The sequence below is a fragment of the Rhineura floridana genome, chromosome 1, assembly GCF_030035675.1.
Source record: "Rhineura floridana isolate rRhiFlo1 chromosome 1, rRhiFlo1.hap2, whole genome shotgun sequence".
In the NCBI taxonomy this organism is placed as follows: domain Eukaryota; kingdom Metazoa; phylum Chordata; class Lepidosauria; order Squamata; family Rhineuridae; genus Rhineura; species Rhineura floridana.
Window position 1 is genome coordinate 49,397,379 of NC_084480.1, and position 14,064 is coordinate 49,411,442.

Below are 14,064 nucleotides of genomic sequence, written 5' to 3' on the forward strand. Positions count from 1 at the left end.
AGCTAACACTCCCCCCCTTTCATGTTGATTGGCTCCTAGGGATGTCTGCTGTTGTGGGAGAAAGCATTAACAAGGATCTCATTCTCAACTCAGTAGCCAAAAAGGGTGTGTGTGTGTGCCTGTGACTATCATGAATGAACCCTGCACTTCTGGATTTGCTTCTACACTACTGCTGTTAGGTTAAGAGAAAACAACTGAAATATTTAGAAAATTACTTTCTGTTTAATTCACTCACACACACACACACTTCACAAATATGTCTCTTTTCTCACACAGACAATACATATGCATAGACAATACATGCGACTTATTTGTAATTTTCACTTAATGCAGCCCAACCCTATGACACTACCACAGCCAGAACTAGTGCAATGTAGGCAGGATCATAGGAAAGCAAATAGTGGACTGAACCAATTACAAAGTAACAATATGGCCATAGGCCCTTCCATAGTAACTATACTACATGCTGACAACTGGTGTGCACTCCAAAACTGAGTGGTTGAGTGGGGGAAGCAGGAGTTATGGTGTTAGTCCCCCCCCCATACAACAACAAGCAGGGCATGTGTTCTGCCCGGGTTGGAGGTGGGGGACATGGCCTATAGAAAGGAGTGTTGGCACTCCCACATGCATCCTGGTTGGGAGGTTGGAGGGCCATTCATGACAGTGTGCTAAGGGCCTCTGAAGTTTGATTCTGGCCCTGATTAAATTATGTAGGTGGATTTGTTAAGTGAGTACATAAAAAGCTAACAATACATGATCACAGCATACAGAATATTTTACGCAAAAAAACCTGGAAGCTGCATACATTCAGTGAAGGACTGACTGGATAAGTGATGGGACTGTGCTCTCAGGGCAAAACTAACATTATCTAAATAAGAGAAGAAAAACAGTTGGAATAAATTTAATAAAAACTGGGTAGGCTTCACTGAATATTGCAGAAGCAGAACACTCCAAGGTGCTGTACTTTTTTTCATCAGTTTAGATTGTTTTGTAATGTAGCAGATTAGAAATTGAGAAAAATTAACTGTTCTGCTTTAAGTTTTTTTTGTTTCCAGTATGGAATAGTTGCTTGTAAACTTTCTGAACTGGCTTTGTAACAATATTGTTTTGAAACACCACTTTAAAACGTACTTCAACATCATTCTGAAAGAGCAAATATTTCACAAGGTGTGGGGGGTGTTTAGTGTTTCGGTTGTGGTTTGTTTGTTTTTCAATTTTCCCTCAAACTTTCAATGCTTCCACTGGACAAATTATAAATTACCGGGGTGAGGATGGTCTTTCCACCCCCATGCAGGTTTATTTTGGGGGGGGGGCTGCTTTTTATCTCTAGCTGTGTATGTCCTCCACAGCCTAAACCAGGTGCGTGGAATCTGTGGTCCTCCTGATGTTTCTGGACTTCATCTCCCACCAGCACCAGCCAGCTTGGCCAATGATCAGGGATGATGGGAGTTTTAGTTCAGCAACATCTGGAGGACTGCAAGTTCCCCACCCCTGGCCTAAACCCTCCCTCTCTGTTACTGGCAGGCACAAAAAGCAATGTCTATGAAGGGAGGAATATGTGAGAAGTCACACCATGCTAGACAAGCACATGCATTTAACATTTTAAAAATGGATTGGTTCAAGTGGGAAGAAGGCATATAAAGAAACCGACCACATCCATTCTGTCTATGGCATTTTAAGGATTGCTGCTATTAATTGCAAATAGCCACATCATATCACATCCCCCTTTTTGATACATTGTTATTCTTAGGCCTTATTTAAAGCACACACATGATGATGAAGAAAAGCAAATTTATGATGAAATGGAAAGGACGCTTCACCAGGCAGGACCGGGAAAGGGTTAAACCCTGGAGTGCCGCTGCCAGTCAATGTTGACATTACTGAACTAAGTAGACTGTTGCTCTGATTCAATAAAAGGCAGCTCTCTGTATTCCTAAAAATCAGTGACACAGGGTGACTCCAGCAATGCCTTAAATTCCTATAATGTCTCCAAGTTATCCTTTTGTCCCGGGGGGGGGGGCGCAGGGCTGAAGCCAAGCCACTCCATTTCTGTTTGTTCATTTATTTATTTAGAAAATGTAAAAAAAATTGATCAAAGTGCTCTCCATGAAGTGAACAGATAAAAATCATGGATAAAATGGAGCTAAAATCCACAACTAATCCACAACATATATATATGACCATATATATAATATATACCATCATAATTTTATCATCATATACCATCATAATTTTAAAAAGACAAAATCAATCAGATTTATAAAACAAATATAGGTAACTCCCTTCATGTATCTGGATAGACGTGCAGAACCAAAACAAGTTTGCAGTAGGCATCTAAAACAGTATTGGGAGGGTGCCTGCCTCATGTCACAGTTTGTATCTGCCTTGCAGCAGCAAGACATGAGGCCTGCACAGTTCAGCTCTGTAGCCAGCCTTTCTTGTTTGGTGAGGCAGCCACCACCACTACCACCCCACTAATGGAGAGGATGTGAGGGCTAGGCCAGGGGAAGGGAAAGGGACCTTCCCCCTTACTCCTCCTCCATGCGGAAAGTGTGTTAACTTACACAATGGGCTATGTAAAGGTCAAGTTAACAGAACATTTAACGTGAACACCAGAAATCAAATGACTGGCTTTTAAAAAAATTATTTTCATATGAAAAAAGGATGTTAAGGATACAGTGAACAAGGGGATACCAAAATGTGTTAGCTCCTCTTTGAGGGTTCCTCCTTCTAGTATTGTTCCTGACCTTTAGATTTTTCTTCCTATTGAACAATCAAGGGGAAACTTTAACTGATTGCTGTATAAAGAACTAAGCAATTCAAAACTAATTGTGGGAAGCAATTGGATTTTTTTTTACTAATTGCTGAGTTTATTTTTCTGTCCAGAAGCCCTAAAAAGGCTTTGTGCTGAACTGTGCACATTGGGCAAGTCAGAAATTAGGCCTAAGGTACAGCCTAGGTAGCCAGCCAGTGAGCTTACTGTAGTGTACACAGCAGTTCTCTAGGACTGTTTTCATCCTTTGCCATCAAATACTCAAAAAAATGGAAAAAACAGCCACTATGATTGTGAGTTTACTGAGTGCTTTAAAAGAGTAAAGGGTGAATTAAGATAGCTATTTTTTCAGATGTTATCTCTTTATTTCACCCTTTAGCAATAAGCACCCAATCCTGTTCTGTTCATAATGCAGAATAAGCAAACTCTTCTTACTGCAGTCAAACTAACATGCTTATTTATTGCTGGCTGGATAGAGAACACAACTGAAACTGAAAGGCAGAGCAAAGGAAAGTCGAAGGGGTGGAGTCTAACTCTAGCCCATAATACAAAGTTTTAATATTTAACTCTTCAAGGGTCATGTTACTGTACAGGCTGTTTCCCCCCACCCAGGATCACTTAATTATAGGTGATTTTGATAATGAAAAATCCAGCCTCAGTCAGGGAAAATCTTCAATGAGCAAACTGTTGGGGGCTCTTTAAGATGAGGCTTTTATTGTGCACTCTCCCTGCCATATTCACTGGATTTTTAAGAGGGTATGATTCTGAAATTGCTCCTGTTCTTAAAATAAGCTGTCCATCTTGAAATGGAGGCTGTCGTTATCTGTCATGTCACAAACTAAAAAGATAATATTACCAAAAAAAAAAAATCCTGGGGGCGGGGGAAGCCCAGCTCTGGGGGTGAGGCGGTGCACCCATTTGCCCCGCCATGGCCACAGGGCTGCTTCAGTTAAAAGGAAGAGCCTCAGAGGATCTGTGCCGCTCTCCTCTGGACCCAGTGCCTGTAGATGGCGACCTTCATCTACGCAGAACCTTCTCCGGAGAAAATTAACCGAGGAAATTGCAGGGAGAGGGAAGGGGGAATCGAACAAGATAACCACGGGAGGGATGACCGAGGATCTCTAGAGGAGGAAATTCAAGCCGATTGGCAAGACAAAGTCTGCGGCGAGCAAATATTATCCCAGAGGCCACAACGGGGCTGCTCTCTTCCTGAAGATGGGAGTTTCTGGAGAGCCTGGGGGTGTCCTCCGGATGTGGCTTTGGGCCCCAGGGCTTTGCCGCCTCCCCAAACACGCGAGCCCAAGTTGGGTTGACCCTCGCTTGGGTGGTCCTGGGCGCTTGCTCGCTTTCAGCCTAGCCTTACACCACCGAGGATTTAGAGGGCGGGATGAGATACAGATGTGACCGAAGACTACATACAGGAGCAAACAGTGCCAGCTCCAAACAGCCCTCTCCAACGTGGTGCCCTCGAGATGTTTTGGACTGCAACTCCCACGGCTGTGCTGGCTGGGGCTGATGGGATTTTTCTTCTTCAAAACATCTGAAGGGCACCAGGCTGGCGAAGGCTACCCTCAAACCGCACAACCGGCTTCAGAGCTAGCGCACTTCTCTTCCCCAACACACCCTTCTCCGATCCACTCCAGGAACGATTAGACTTGACCTAAAAGTAGATCTCCGGCGTGCAACTTGCCAAAGACCGATGAAAATGAGCTGGAATGTCTGAGGTCTGCCGTAGCTAAATGCAATGTGTATTTGCTTGTTTAATCAGATGATCAGTTACCATTTTTATCTCAGCTCTTCTTATTCGTTTTTTGGCTGCGATCCTAACCACTCTTGCTTGGAAGTATCTTTTACTGGAATCAATGGGACTAATGCCCAATTAAATGTTTTCAGGATCGGGCTACCAATGGGACTAACTCTTCCACCTCACTCTCCTAAACATCTTCAACTTCCAGCTGAAGTTCATCCTTTTAAAGTCCCACTGATGTCAATTAGATAGTTCAGTCCAGGCTTCTCTCTCAGGCAGGAATCCGCGAGCTCCTGGCTAGGGTGCAAGTATTAGCGAAGACAATGTGACTTTCCTTCCAAATAAATGTGCATCAGCTCGCATCGCCACTTAAGATAAATTCTTCAGCTGCATTTAAAGGCTTTGATTCCCGCCCGCCCCTCAATTACTTAGAAGTAAATCCCATAAGGTCAAATAACTTTTATGTCCAACTAAATGCTTCTAGGAAGTCAGTCTTCTAGCAGATCACCTACTTCCAACCGAATCACTCAAACATTCTGCAATGTAAGAAGCGGTGAAATAGAGATAATTTAAAAAACGCACACTGTAGAATACTTTTCTACTTGATATTATTGGGATTTCTAAAAACTGGAATAAGAGAGAAATAAACTTCTTTTTCCTTATTCATCATCCTAAATAACTATAAATTGTTAGGGGTTTTTCCCCCACCCTGTCAGAGGAGATATTTGATTTCAAAAATATTTGATGGTAGGTAGCAAACAAGCAAACCTGTGTAGAAAGACCTATCTTAAAGCCCCGCTCCGTTAAGAGCCACTGGCTTTCATGACATCTGTTAATTCTTAAATGTGCTTGGAAAGCCTCAGCTCAGGCTACAGACATAGTTTCCAGGGGAATCAGTGGGACATGATGTCCCACGTTTCTAGGCCCATTACTTCGAAAGAAATCCTACCGCTTATATCGTTTCAAATTACGGTGCTGTAAACCGCCTGGGCGTTTGAGGGAAAAGCGGGAGTTCTGTTTATTCAATAGCTTCATTGGAACTTCTTTCGACATAACGTATTTAGGATTTCTGGTTATTGGGGTAGCATTTCGCTTCAGGTGTCTTTGGTTACACAATAAAGAACGGTATGAACCGGTGGGAATTCTTCCGATTATTATATTTTCTTCAGGGGGAATCCTTCCTTTAGGAAACTATCACAGAAGAACAACAACATGTTGGCACAGTACGGCATGTGGGTAGAGCTCCTTTGGCAACAAATGCTGTGAGAATTTACTGTTTAAAATACTGTGTGTTACATATGCCAGTTCTTTTATCTTTTCTTTTTCCTTTTTTCTTTTTTGAGAGCCCGAATAATCCCGTGTGGTCAATACAAAAGACGCATGCCTCTGGTGTGAGAAATTATCCATTAAATCCCCCCTCCAAACAAACCATCTTTTAAATTACCCTTAGTTGACTAGCGCGTTAATAACAGCGAGGCAGCTACGATTCCTGAGCTTGCAAGTAAAAGTTGTAAGAAAATCAATCAGACTTTCCGAGGGATTTGTTTAGGTCCTAAACTTTAGGATACCAGGAACGGTCAGGTCGCTTCACTCGCCAGGAAAAATACGCGGAACAAATGAAGTCTTTAATCAAAGGAATTACAATGTCAGACACGCTTTCCTAAACATATCTCGGCGGATTCCCTCCAATTCCGTTGGAATTTCTGAGGAAATTAATTTAGGATCAGAGTGTCGCTCATATCTTGACATCTTTCTATCGCATTATTTTGCTATCAATTCGTTACAAAAGAGGAATACTAATACTAATTGTTGTTAATAATAATAATAATAATAATATTTCTGCGTTTCAAACAAATTTGAGTCCTCTCATCTTTTCCTATGCTTTCGGTGCAAGTTCATTTTCCCTTCTTTTCTTTCTTAATTTGAAATACTAGCTTCTGTTTGTCTATGGAAAAATGTGTTTTTGATACTCATTGTAAAATACAGTGCCTTGGGAAGTTCTCCCGCGCAGGAATGAGAAGTGTTGCTTGCGCAGGAGACGTTCCCGCAGGATCGTGCCCTTCGGCAACCTTAGGGGAGGACAGAACTTGAAAAAAAAGACGAATTTCAAAGGGAGAGGCCCCCCGCCGCTTGACACACTTACACAGAGATCACGTAAGGGGACCCGTTCGCGCACTTTTAATATAGGCTCTGCTCCCATCAGGAATCACTTCAGAGGGATTTGTTGCTGGGCTTAAAACCATACACCAATTTGTATTTGCCCGCCTTGTCGGGAGCATTCATTGGGTGGTATTCGATGCTAGTCCTCCTACTGAGAGTAGACCCATGAAAGTTAACAGACCTGACTAACTTCGGTTCATTTATTTCAATTGGTCTACTCTGAGTCGAGCTTCGCTGACGATAACCCAGCGCCACCAGGTACTGAGCTGACACGGAGTCCCTTGGGCCCATCCCACCACCGAATTGAACACGCAGATGCGGTTTGCGAAGGTTTTCGAGGCTCCTGTTCCCCGCCCTTTGTTTCAGCTTGCCAAAGAGGCTTTCCCTAAACGCGCCCGCGGACCGGCTTTCACTTCCCTTCCTCGCCTTTGCTCTGTTCTGCTTGGCGAGGCGCTGCCTGAGATCTCTGGCGGCCTGGCCCGTTGGGGCGCTTTCTCTTTGGGCAGATTCTCTGGGGGTTTGGGGGCAGGGACGGGTCGCTTCTCTCTCTCTCAGTTCCAAGTGGGTTTTTCAAAGACACCCCCCCTCAAAAACTAAAGCCCACAAACCACGCCAGAAAAGCCGGGGAGGGGGGGAGGGAGGTGAGGGGCAAAGTTGACTGAGGAGTCCTCCTCCGGCCACCGGCAGGGCGGGGGGAGAGATGGAGAGGGGGGTGTCAGAGCGGTGGAGGGCTGCTTCTCCCCGCTCCCTGGGCCACCCTGATGCTCAACAATGGGGCTATTCAAGGCCCGAGATGGGGGGGTATTTATTTATTTTGTCTTCCCTTCGTCCCGCCCCCGCCAGCCTGCCCTTCGTATACTCTCCCCCCTCTCTTTTCTCCCCCCCCCGGAATATTTTCCCTGTTGTGTCTCTGACGTTTACGGCCATGTGATGCTCCCCTCCTCTTTCGCTCGCAAGAGGGCAGAGGAGGAAAAGCCCCCCCGGTCCTGGACTCAGCCCCAGCCGTGCCAAGATCTTTCTCAAGACTTCGCCGCCGCCGCCGCCCTCCTCTCACACGCACCCAGGCCCCCCTTCTCCCAGTCCTCTCCCTCCCCAATAGTAGTCGGTCTCCTTTTCCCACCCTGGTTCCATTCATGTCTGAGGGCAGGAGCGGCAGAAAGAAATCAACTTCTCTGGGCGCGCCCGAAGAGGGGGAGAACAGCCCAAAAGTGCCAGGCTGAGAGGGTCGCTGCTCTCGCTACGACTGCCTCGGGGGCGACTCGACCCTGGGGTGAAGGAGGGACCACGGGGCTGGCGGGGGACGAAGCGTGTGCGCGCCTCACCCTGCTCCTGCCGCCGCCGCCAGCCCCAGCCTCCTCCTGCCCGCCACCCCCACCCCGTAGGCGCCCCCCTCCTCTTATGCCCGGCTGTGCCAAGCGATGACTCTGAGCTCGGAGATGTCCGATGCCGCCTCCGTGCTGGCCGAAGAGACAGACATCGACGTGGTCGGAGAGGAGGAGGACGACGACGACGAGGGGGACGACGACGAGGAGCCCCTGCACCAGAGGCCTTACGTGGAGGAGGAGGAGGAAGAGGAAGATGAGGAGGCGATCTCGCTGGCCAGCTCCGCCGGGTCGCGGGTGCCAGGAGGGTCCCCCGGATCCGGATCGACCTCGTCTTCTTCCTCTTCCTCCTCTTCCTCCTCTTCCTCCCAGCAGGGCTCCTTCAGAGCGTCGGGAGGCGGCGGCGGCGGAGGCGGCAAGAACAGCCTGGTGAAGCCGCCCTACTCCTACATCGCCCTCATCACCATGGCCATCCTGCAGAGCCCCAAGAAGCGGCTGACGCTGAGCGAGATCTGCGAGTTCATCAGCGCCCGCTTCCCTTACTACCGCGAGAAGTTCCCTGCCTGGCAGAACTCCATCCGCCACAACCTGTCGCTCAACGACTGCTTCGTCAAGATCCCCCGCGAGCCGGGCAACCCGGGCAAGGGCAACTACTGGACGCTGGATCCGGAGTCGGCCGACATGTTCGACAACGGCAGCTTCCTGCGCCGCAGGAAGCGTTTCAAGCGGCAGCAGCTCCAAGCGCCAGACTTGCTCCTGAGGGGGCTCGAACCCGCCGTCTTCCTGCAAGCGGCGCAGCAGCAGCAGCAGCAGCAGCACCCGCCGGCCCACCAGCACCAGCCGCAGCACCCAGCGCCTCCGCCGCTTCCGTTCGCGTACGGGCCTTACAGTTGCGGCTACGGCCTCCAGCTCCAGCCTTACCAAGCTCACTCGCATCTCTTCGCCTTCCAGCCCCAGGCCAGGCAGCCTCCTCCCGGGCATGTCCTGCCGGCCGCCCCGCCTTCCCTCCTGCCGCCTCCGGCTGGCGCTGATCTGGCCAGGACTACGAGCTTCAGCTACCCAGCCCAGCTCAGCTCGTCTCTGACGACCTCCTTGCACGCGGCGGCTGCCAAGACCAGCGCGGCCCTGGCTAGGTCCCCTTTCTCCATCGAGAGCATCATCGGGGGCAGCTTGAGCCCAGAGGCCGGGAGCAGCTGCGCGTCCCAGTCGGCTGTCCTCCCGGTCCTGGCGAGATCCCTGATGGCCTCTTCACCTTCTCTGGCGTCTCCCTCGTCTTCCTCTGCTGCTGCTGCTGCTGCTACTGTCGCTGCTACCGCCTCGTTAGAGACTCTGCACCAAGGGGCAGCCTTGGCCAATGTCGAGAACTATACGGCTAGGATTTCCAATTGCTAAAACTGTCTTGCCGAAGGTAGGATCTCTGAGCTGTTTTGTTGCTTTTTGCAAGGAATGCAAAGAGGACCTTTTCCCTAGACACGTGTCCTTGTTTGTTCGCTTGTCTTTCGGCCCTTCCGGCTTGATCTTCTTCAGTACCTCTATTTATGCAAAGCCATTTCTGTATGCTGCATCGAAAGAAAGATGGATGGCAGAGAAGTGGTCCTTAATTCTTTCCTTTAAAAACGCACACGCACACAAAGAAAAATTAAATAAATCAATAACATCATTCCACTGCAGAGATCCCCGGGTCCGGGATTAAACAACAACTAACTACAAGTTCCACGTATATACCCAAAAACCATGACTAGGAGTGAGGAAAAACAAACAAAAAGAAGCTTGACCCTTTTTCTTTCATTGTAGTTCACTTCTCTTATGTACTTTTATGTATATGAAAAGATTAACATGTTTACACAGAAGAGTGGAGATGATCAGTTTTTATTTTAACCTGTGTTTGTTTTGTATCCAGTAGGTTTATGGGTTTTTTCCTTTTCTTTTGTACTTTATGCATATTCTTTACCAGGAATATTGTTAAGATTACTGGAAAGTATTATTGTACCATTCTAATTGTAAACAAAGAAACCACTTTTTTTTTACACATTTTTGAAAATAAAGCAATTAATTTTCAACAAAATAAATACCACAATTGGCTTTAGGCCTTCAGATCTTTAGTGATTTCCCCTGTGAACTTTTTACCTTTCATTCTGATCCTAGGAATAGGTGTTTTTTTTAATTTATTCCAGGGTAGATGAACAATCTATGGTTGCAAAGAAAGAGCACAAACTGTTTTATCCGCCAAATACTAACTTTGCAAAATTATCCAATCTAGCAATAATGAAAACCCTGCAATTATGTTGGACCCCATGGTACTCAATGGGACTAGCACCCCAGACATGCAGGTTCACTAGGACGAAAGTTTCCCTTTGTTTTCTGTTGGACTTCTTAAATAGGTACTCAGGATCACGGCCATTTTGAAAATACTCTTGGGGAAGTTCAGTTGGAATAAAGGAGACTTGCTTTCTAGCTAAGTATCACTCCAATCGGCTTAATTTTTGGACCGTATTTAAGCTGCACTCACTCGTGGATCCTGGCTTAGAAACTGCTATGTTATACCAAACGGTGAAAATATAATTTTAAAGACTTCCTAAATAAAAATTCATTGGTAAACCAGAGTAAAGACTAACCAAAGAAAAGGAAGCAACTCTTTTGGTGTTGGATTATTTCAGCCTTCTATATTCTTTTATAAATACACTTTTTTGTATTTGAATCAAATAAATGTAGATTATTTTAAGAATGTTAGTGTACTTTACATTGCAACCGCATCACAACTGCTATGCCTCCCCAAAGGCAATGAAACGTAGTTGTGGGAAGGATTCTTGGTTGTGTTTTTAGCTTTTTATGGAGGTAACCCAAATAACTGCCCACCTTTGCAAGGTGTTCATACCAAAACTGTCGACACAATGTTATGTGCATCATCAAACAGAAAGTATTGAATTATACAGGAAGCAAATTCAACTAAAATTCAGGATTGAATTAAATACGGTACATTTTGCTTTTAAATATATGAGGGGCTGGTAGACGAGTTTGAGATGGTCTGTCACTTGAAACTGCTAAGCATATAAACTGTGAAAGTATATATTTAAAAATCAGTGTTCCTAATGATCAAATTGAACATCCTGGTCCTACATATCAGTTCCAGTGCAAATAAAAATAACTCCACCCCTCCCAGGATAGCAAACATTTTTTAGGGTTCTGGTACTTCGGGGTTGTGGTCCTGGAGGAGACTATTTAATTGACGGGGGATTTCAGTTTTCTTCTTACAAACCTGTAGAACAGGATTAGTCTTTCTAGGATCACCAAAGTCACAGCGATTATTTTGAATTAGTGGAAATCCACTTCTTTTGGATGTGGTTTTTTTATGCGCCAAAAGTAGGTGAGTGACTACTCTCGGTTTTAAAGAAATCTTCGAGATCAGCAGATAATGTTCCTTTCACTAAAGCAAATGTACAGCACCTTCCAACTAATTTCCTTGCAGAAAGTGTGGGGAAGTACTGCACTTGGTTACGGGCGATGTTACAGGCGATTTATCAAGTCGTTTTAAGAATGTTTACTGTCCATATATATTTAATTGTTCAATTTTTCCCCACCTGATGAGGTTATTGCAACCACTGGAAAAGCCCAGCTGAATCCAACGGGATTTACTACCAGATGAGTGTCAGTAGGGTCGCAGTGCTTGAATTCTAGTAGTTACAGATTTTAAATGGAGGTTTTCATATCATCTCGGTAAAAACGTGATTTCATAGCCGAAAGCAGCAGGTGCATGGCCAAGAAAACAGGAAATGGATGCTTCTGCGCCTAATCTCGTCCACTTGGAAATGAAACTGCAATGACTTCAACGTTGCTGACCACCTGTATGTTAAGGACGTTCTCCAGTAGAACTTTGGATCTGGGTGCTTAACTTGAAACTACTCACCAGAAGGATTTCGACTTAGAATGTGCTCTTGATTGTGCTGAAAGTTCAGCACTTTGCCCCGAAACACCTTTGCTTGGAAGTAAAAACATTCAGTTCGTTTCAGTGACATTTGTTTCCAAAAATGCTGTGGTCTTAAGACGTTTCCCTGCAAGGATGTCCCAACCGAGATCAGTGCAACTTATTTCCAAGGCATGCCTCTCTTGTGTTTAGGACTTGAAAGGTTTGGGGCTTGAAAGGTCCGGGCACCCCGCTTTCTGGGTAAAGATTATGTCAGTTTCCTAAAGAGTCAGAATACCGTAATAGTCACTCCCCCCTCCTCGCAAAAAAAAACAACAACCCACCCTGAAAAAGGCCTCGCAGGATCCAGTTTGTTCTTGTGAATTTTCGCATCTTTTTGCTTGTTAACAGCAAAGCAGTGACGCGGGAGAAGGGGTTGGGCAACGTGCTAGGTTTAGGGAGCAAGACGCAATATGCTAAGGGTGTGCGTGCCTGATATTTTCCCCTTGGGTTTCTTAAGGGGCAAATCGTGGTGCAAGGTGTGGTACCAGGAACTCCTTCTCTTTTCCATCCATTCGCTCTTTGCATTTTTTATATCAGCTGTTGGTATGGAATCTGGACAGAAGCCTCCATTTGACAGCAGCTTTGAGTTGAAAAGATCACTTGGCTTCGCTCACATGGGGAAACGACGGCTGGCGAGTGTTTAGTCTGATTCCAAACGGACCGCTGTAACATCTTCATGTTTATGTCTGCGCTCTCTGCAAGGGGCCCTCAGCTTCGCAGCCCCGTCATCTTTTGCCTGGCTTGCCTGCCTGCCTGAGTCCCGGCTCTGGGTGGGTAGCTTAGCGAGCCAAAAGGGCTGGCTGGCTGGCTCAGTTTGCCAAAGCAGGTGCTGCTGTAACAAAGGCCGAGTAGCCTTTGATGAGACTCAGAGCAACAGGGGCTCCCCACTGGCATGCAAATGGATCCCGGGGTCCCCTTTTGCTTTGAAGGCATAGCAAAAGGATATTTGCCGAGATCAAGCCCGATTGATAGGCTGGAGCCTAAAGACAAACGGGTGGGACGGTGTCAGGCTGCCCCTCCACCCCACCTTCCTCCTCCTCTTTTCTCCCCCGAACTACAAAGTGTGGATTCATTAACCAGTCTTCCTCCCTATCCCCCCCAAGCCCCCCTTCATCATATCCCCCGTAGGCCTAAGAGACGAATTACCAGGACTGAATTGGGAGGGAATTGCTTGTCTAAGGAAGAGCTAATGTTTCAATCAGTGCCCCCTGAAGGACCACACAAAAAGCGACGCGTTCGTTTGCGGTGCCATTATGCAGCGTTTTAATCTAGGGATGGACTTTACCAAATGTTATCTATTGGGAGCATAATGAAGCCCTTATGTATGCAGTCGGGCTTTCACGAATGCCACACACGGTGCCTCGTAACCAACAGTGCTTCTATCCACAGAGCTGTGTGTGTGTTTTAAAAAACTGTTCTGCAATTTATTTATTTTCGGCTAGGCTGTTGTTATCTCTCTTCCCCACCGCCACAAAATATTGTTCTCAGTGAACGTTTAAAAACACATTTCTCCCGCATGTGCCGGACTCTTGCCTTTTGTTAAAACAATGAATGCTCATAAAAGGTCCAGGTTATTTGCAAGCCGAATTCCCAGCAGCACGAAGGCAGCTGAATTGGAAACTGGGTTTACTGTGTGTGTTAAACAGTACTTTGAATTTGGAAAGTGAAGGGGAGAGCAAAAGGAATCGCATCGAATCCTGTTGGCAAAGCAGCTGCGCAAAAGTGTCTGGGAAGTCTTCAAATCTGGCCGCGATCAAATTCACTTTTGCGGGAGAAGGCATGTCCTAACTGCGGGTTTGGGGATTTTTTTCTTGTGGACCATCGGGCTTCCTTTACGTATTTTGTAATCCGTAAATTGACTTTCATGTCAAGTGTTTAAGATCACGGGTGGAGAAATGCACATGTTTCGGGTTAACTTAGTCGGTGATTCTTATTTCCCGCATCAAGATGTCCCATTGCTTATCTGAACAAGTAATTTCCCCAGAAACCTGCTTAGTTCTGCCACAACGTCCCGTCCGCCACCCCCCAGAAATACTTGGGGTGGATAAATGGATCTGGCTTTTCCTTCTGACCTCCCCCAACTCCTTAATACTCAATG

General features: G+C 46.2%; 1 protein-coding gene across 1 annotated transcript; it reads left to right on the forward strand.

The window, feature by feature from the left end:
* The first annotated feature begins 7,776 nt into the window (after positions 1 to 7,776).
* Positions 7,777 to 10,666, forward strand: FOXD1 (forkhead box D1). The gene has a single exon (XM_061621085.1). It carries the CDS (start codon positions 8,099 to 8,101, stop codon positions 9,392 to 9,394), a length of 1,296 nt encoding a protein of 431 aa, XP_061477069.1. The 5' UTR covers positions 7,777 to 8,098; the 3' UTR covers positions 9,395 to 10,666.
* Positions 10,667 to 14,064: the final 3,398 nt, after the last annotated feature.

What these genes read in the sequence shown, in the direction of transcription:
- FOXD1 (XM_061621085.1), top strand. Translation starts at nt 8,099, where the DNA reads ATGACTCTGAGCTCGGAGATGTCCGATGCCGCCTCCGTGCTGGCCGAA.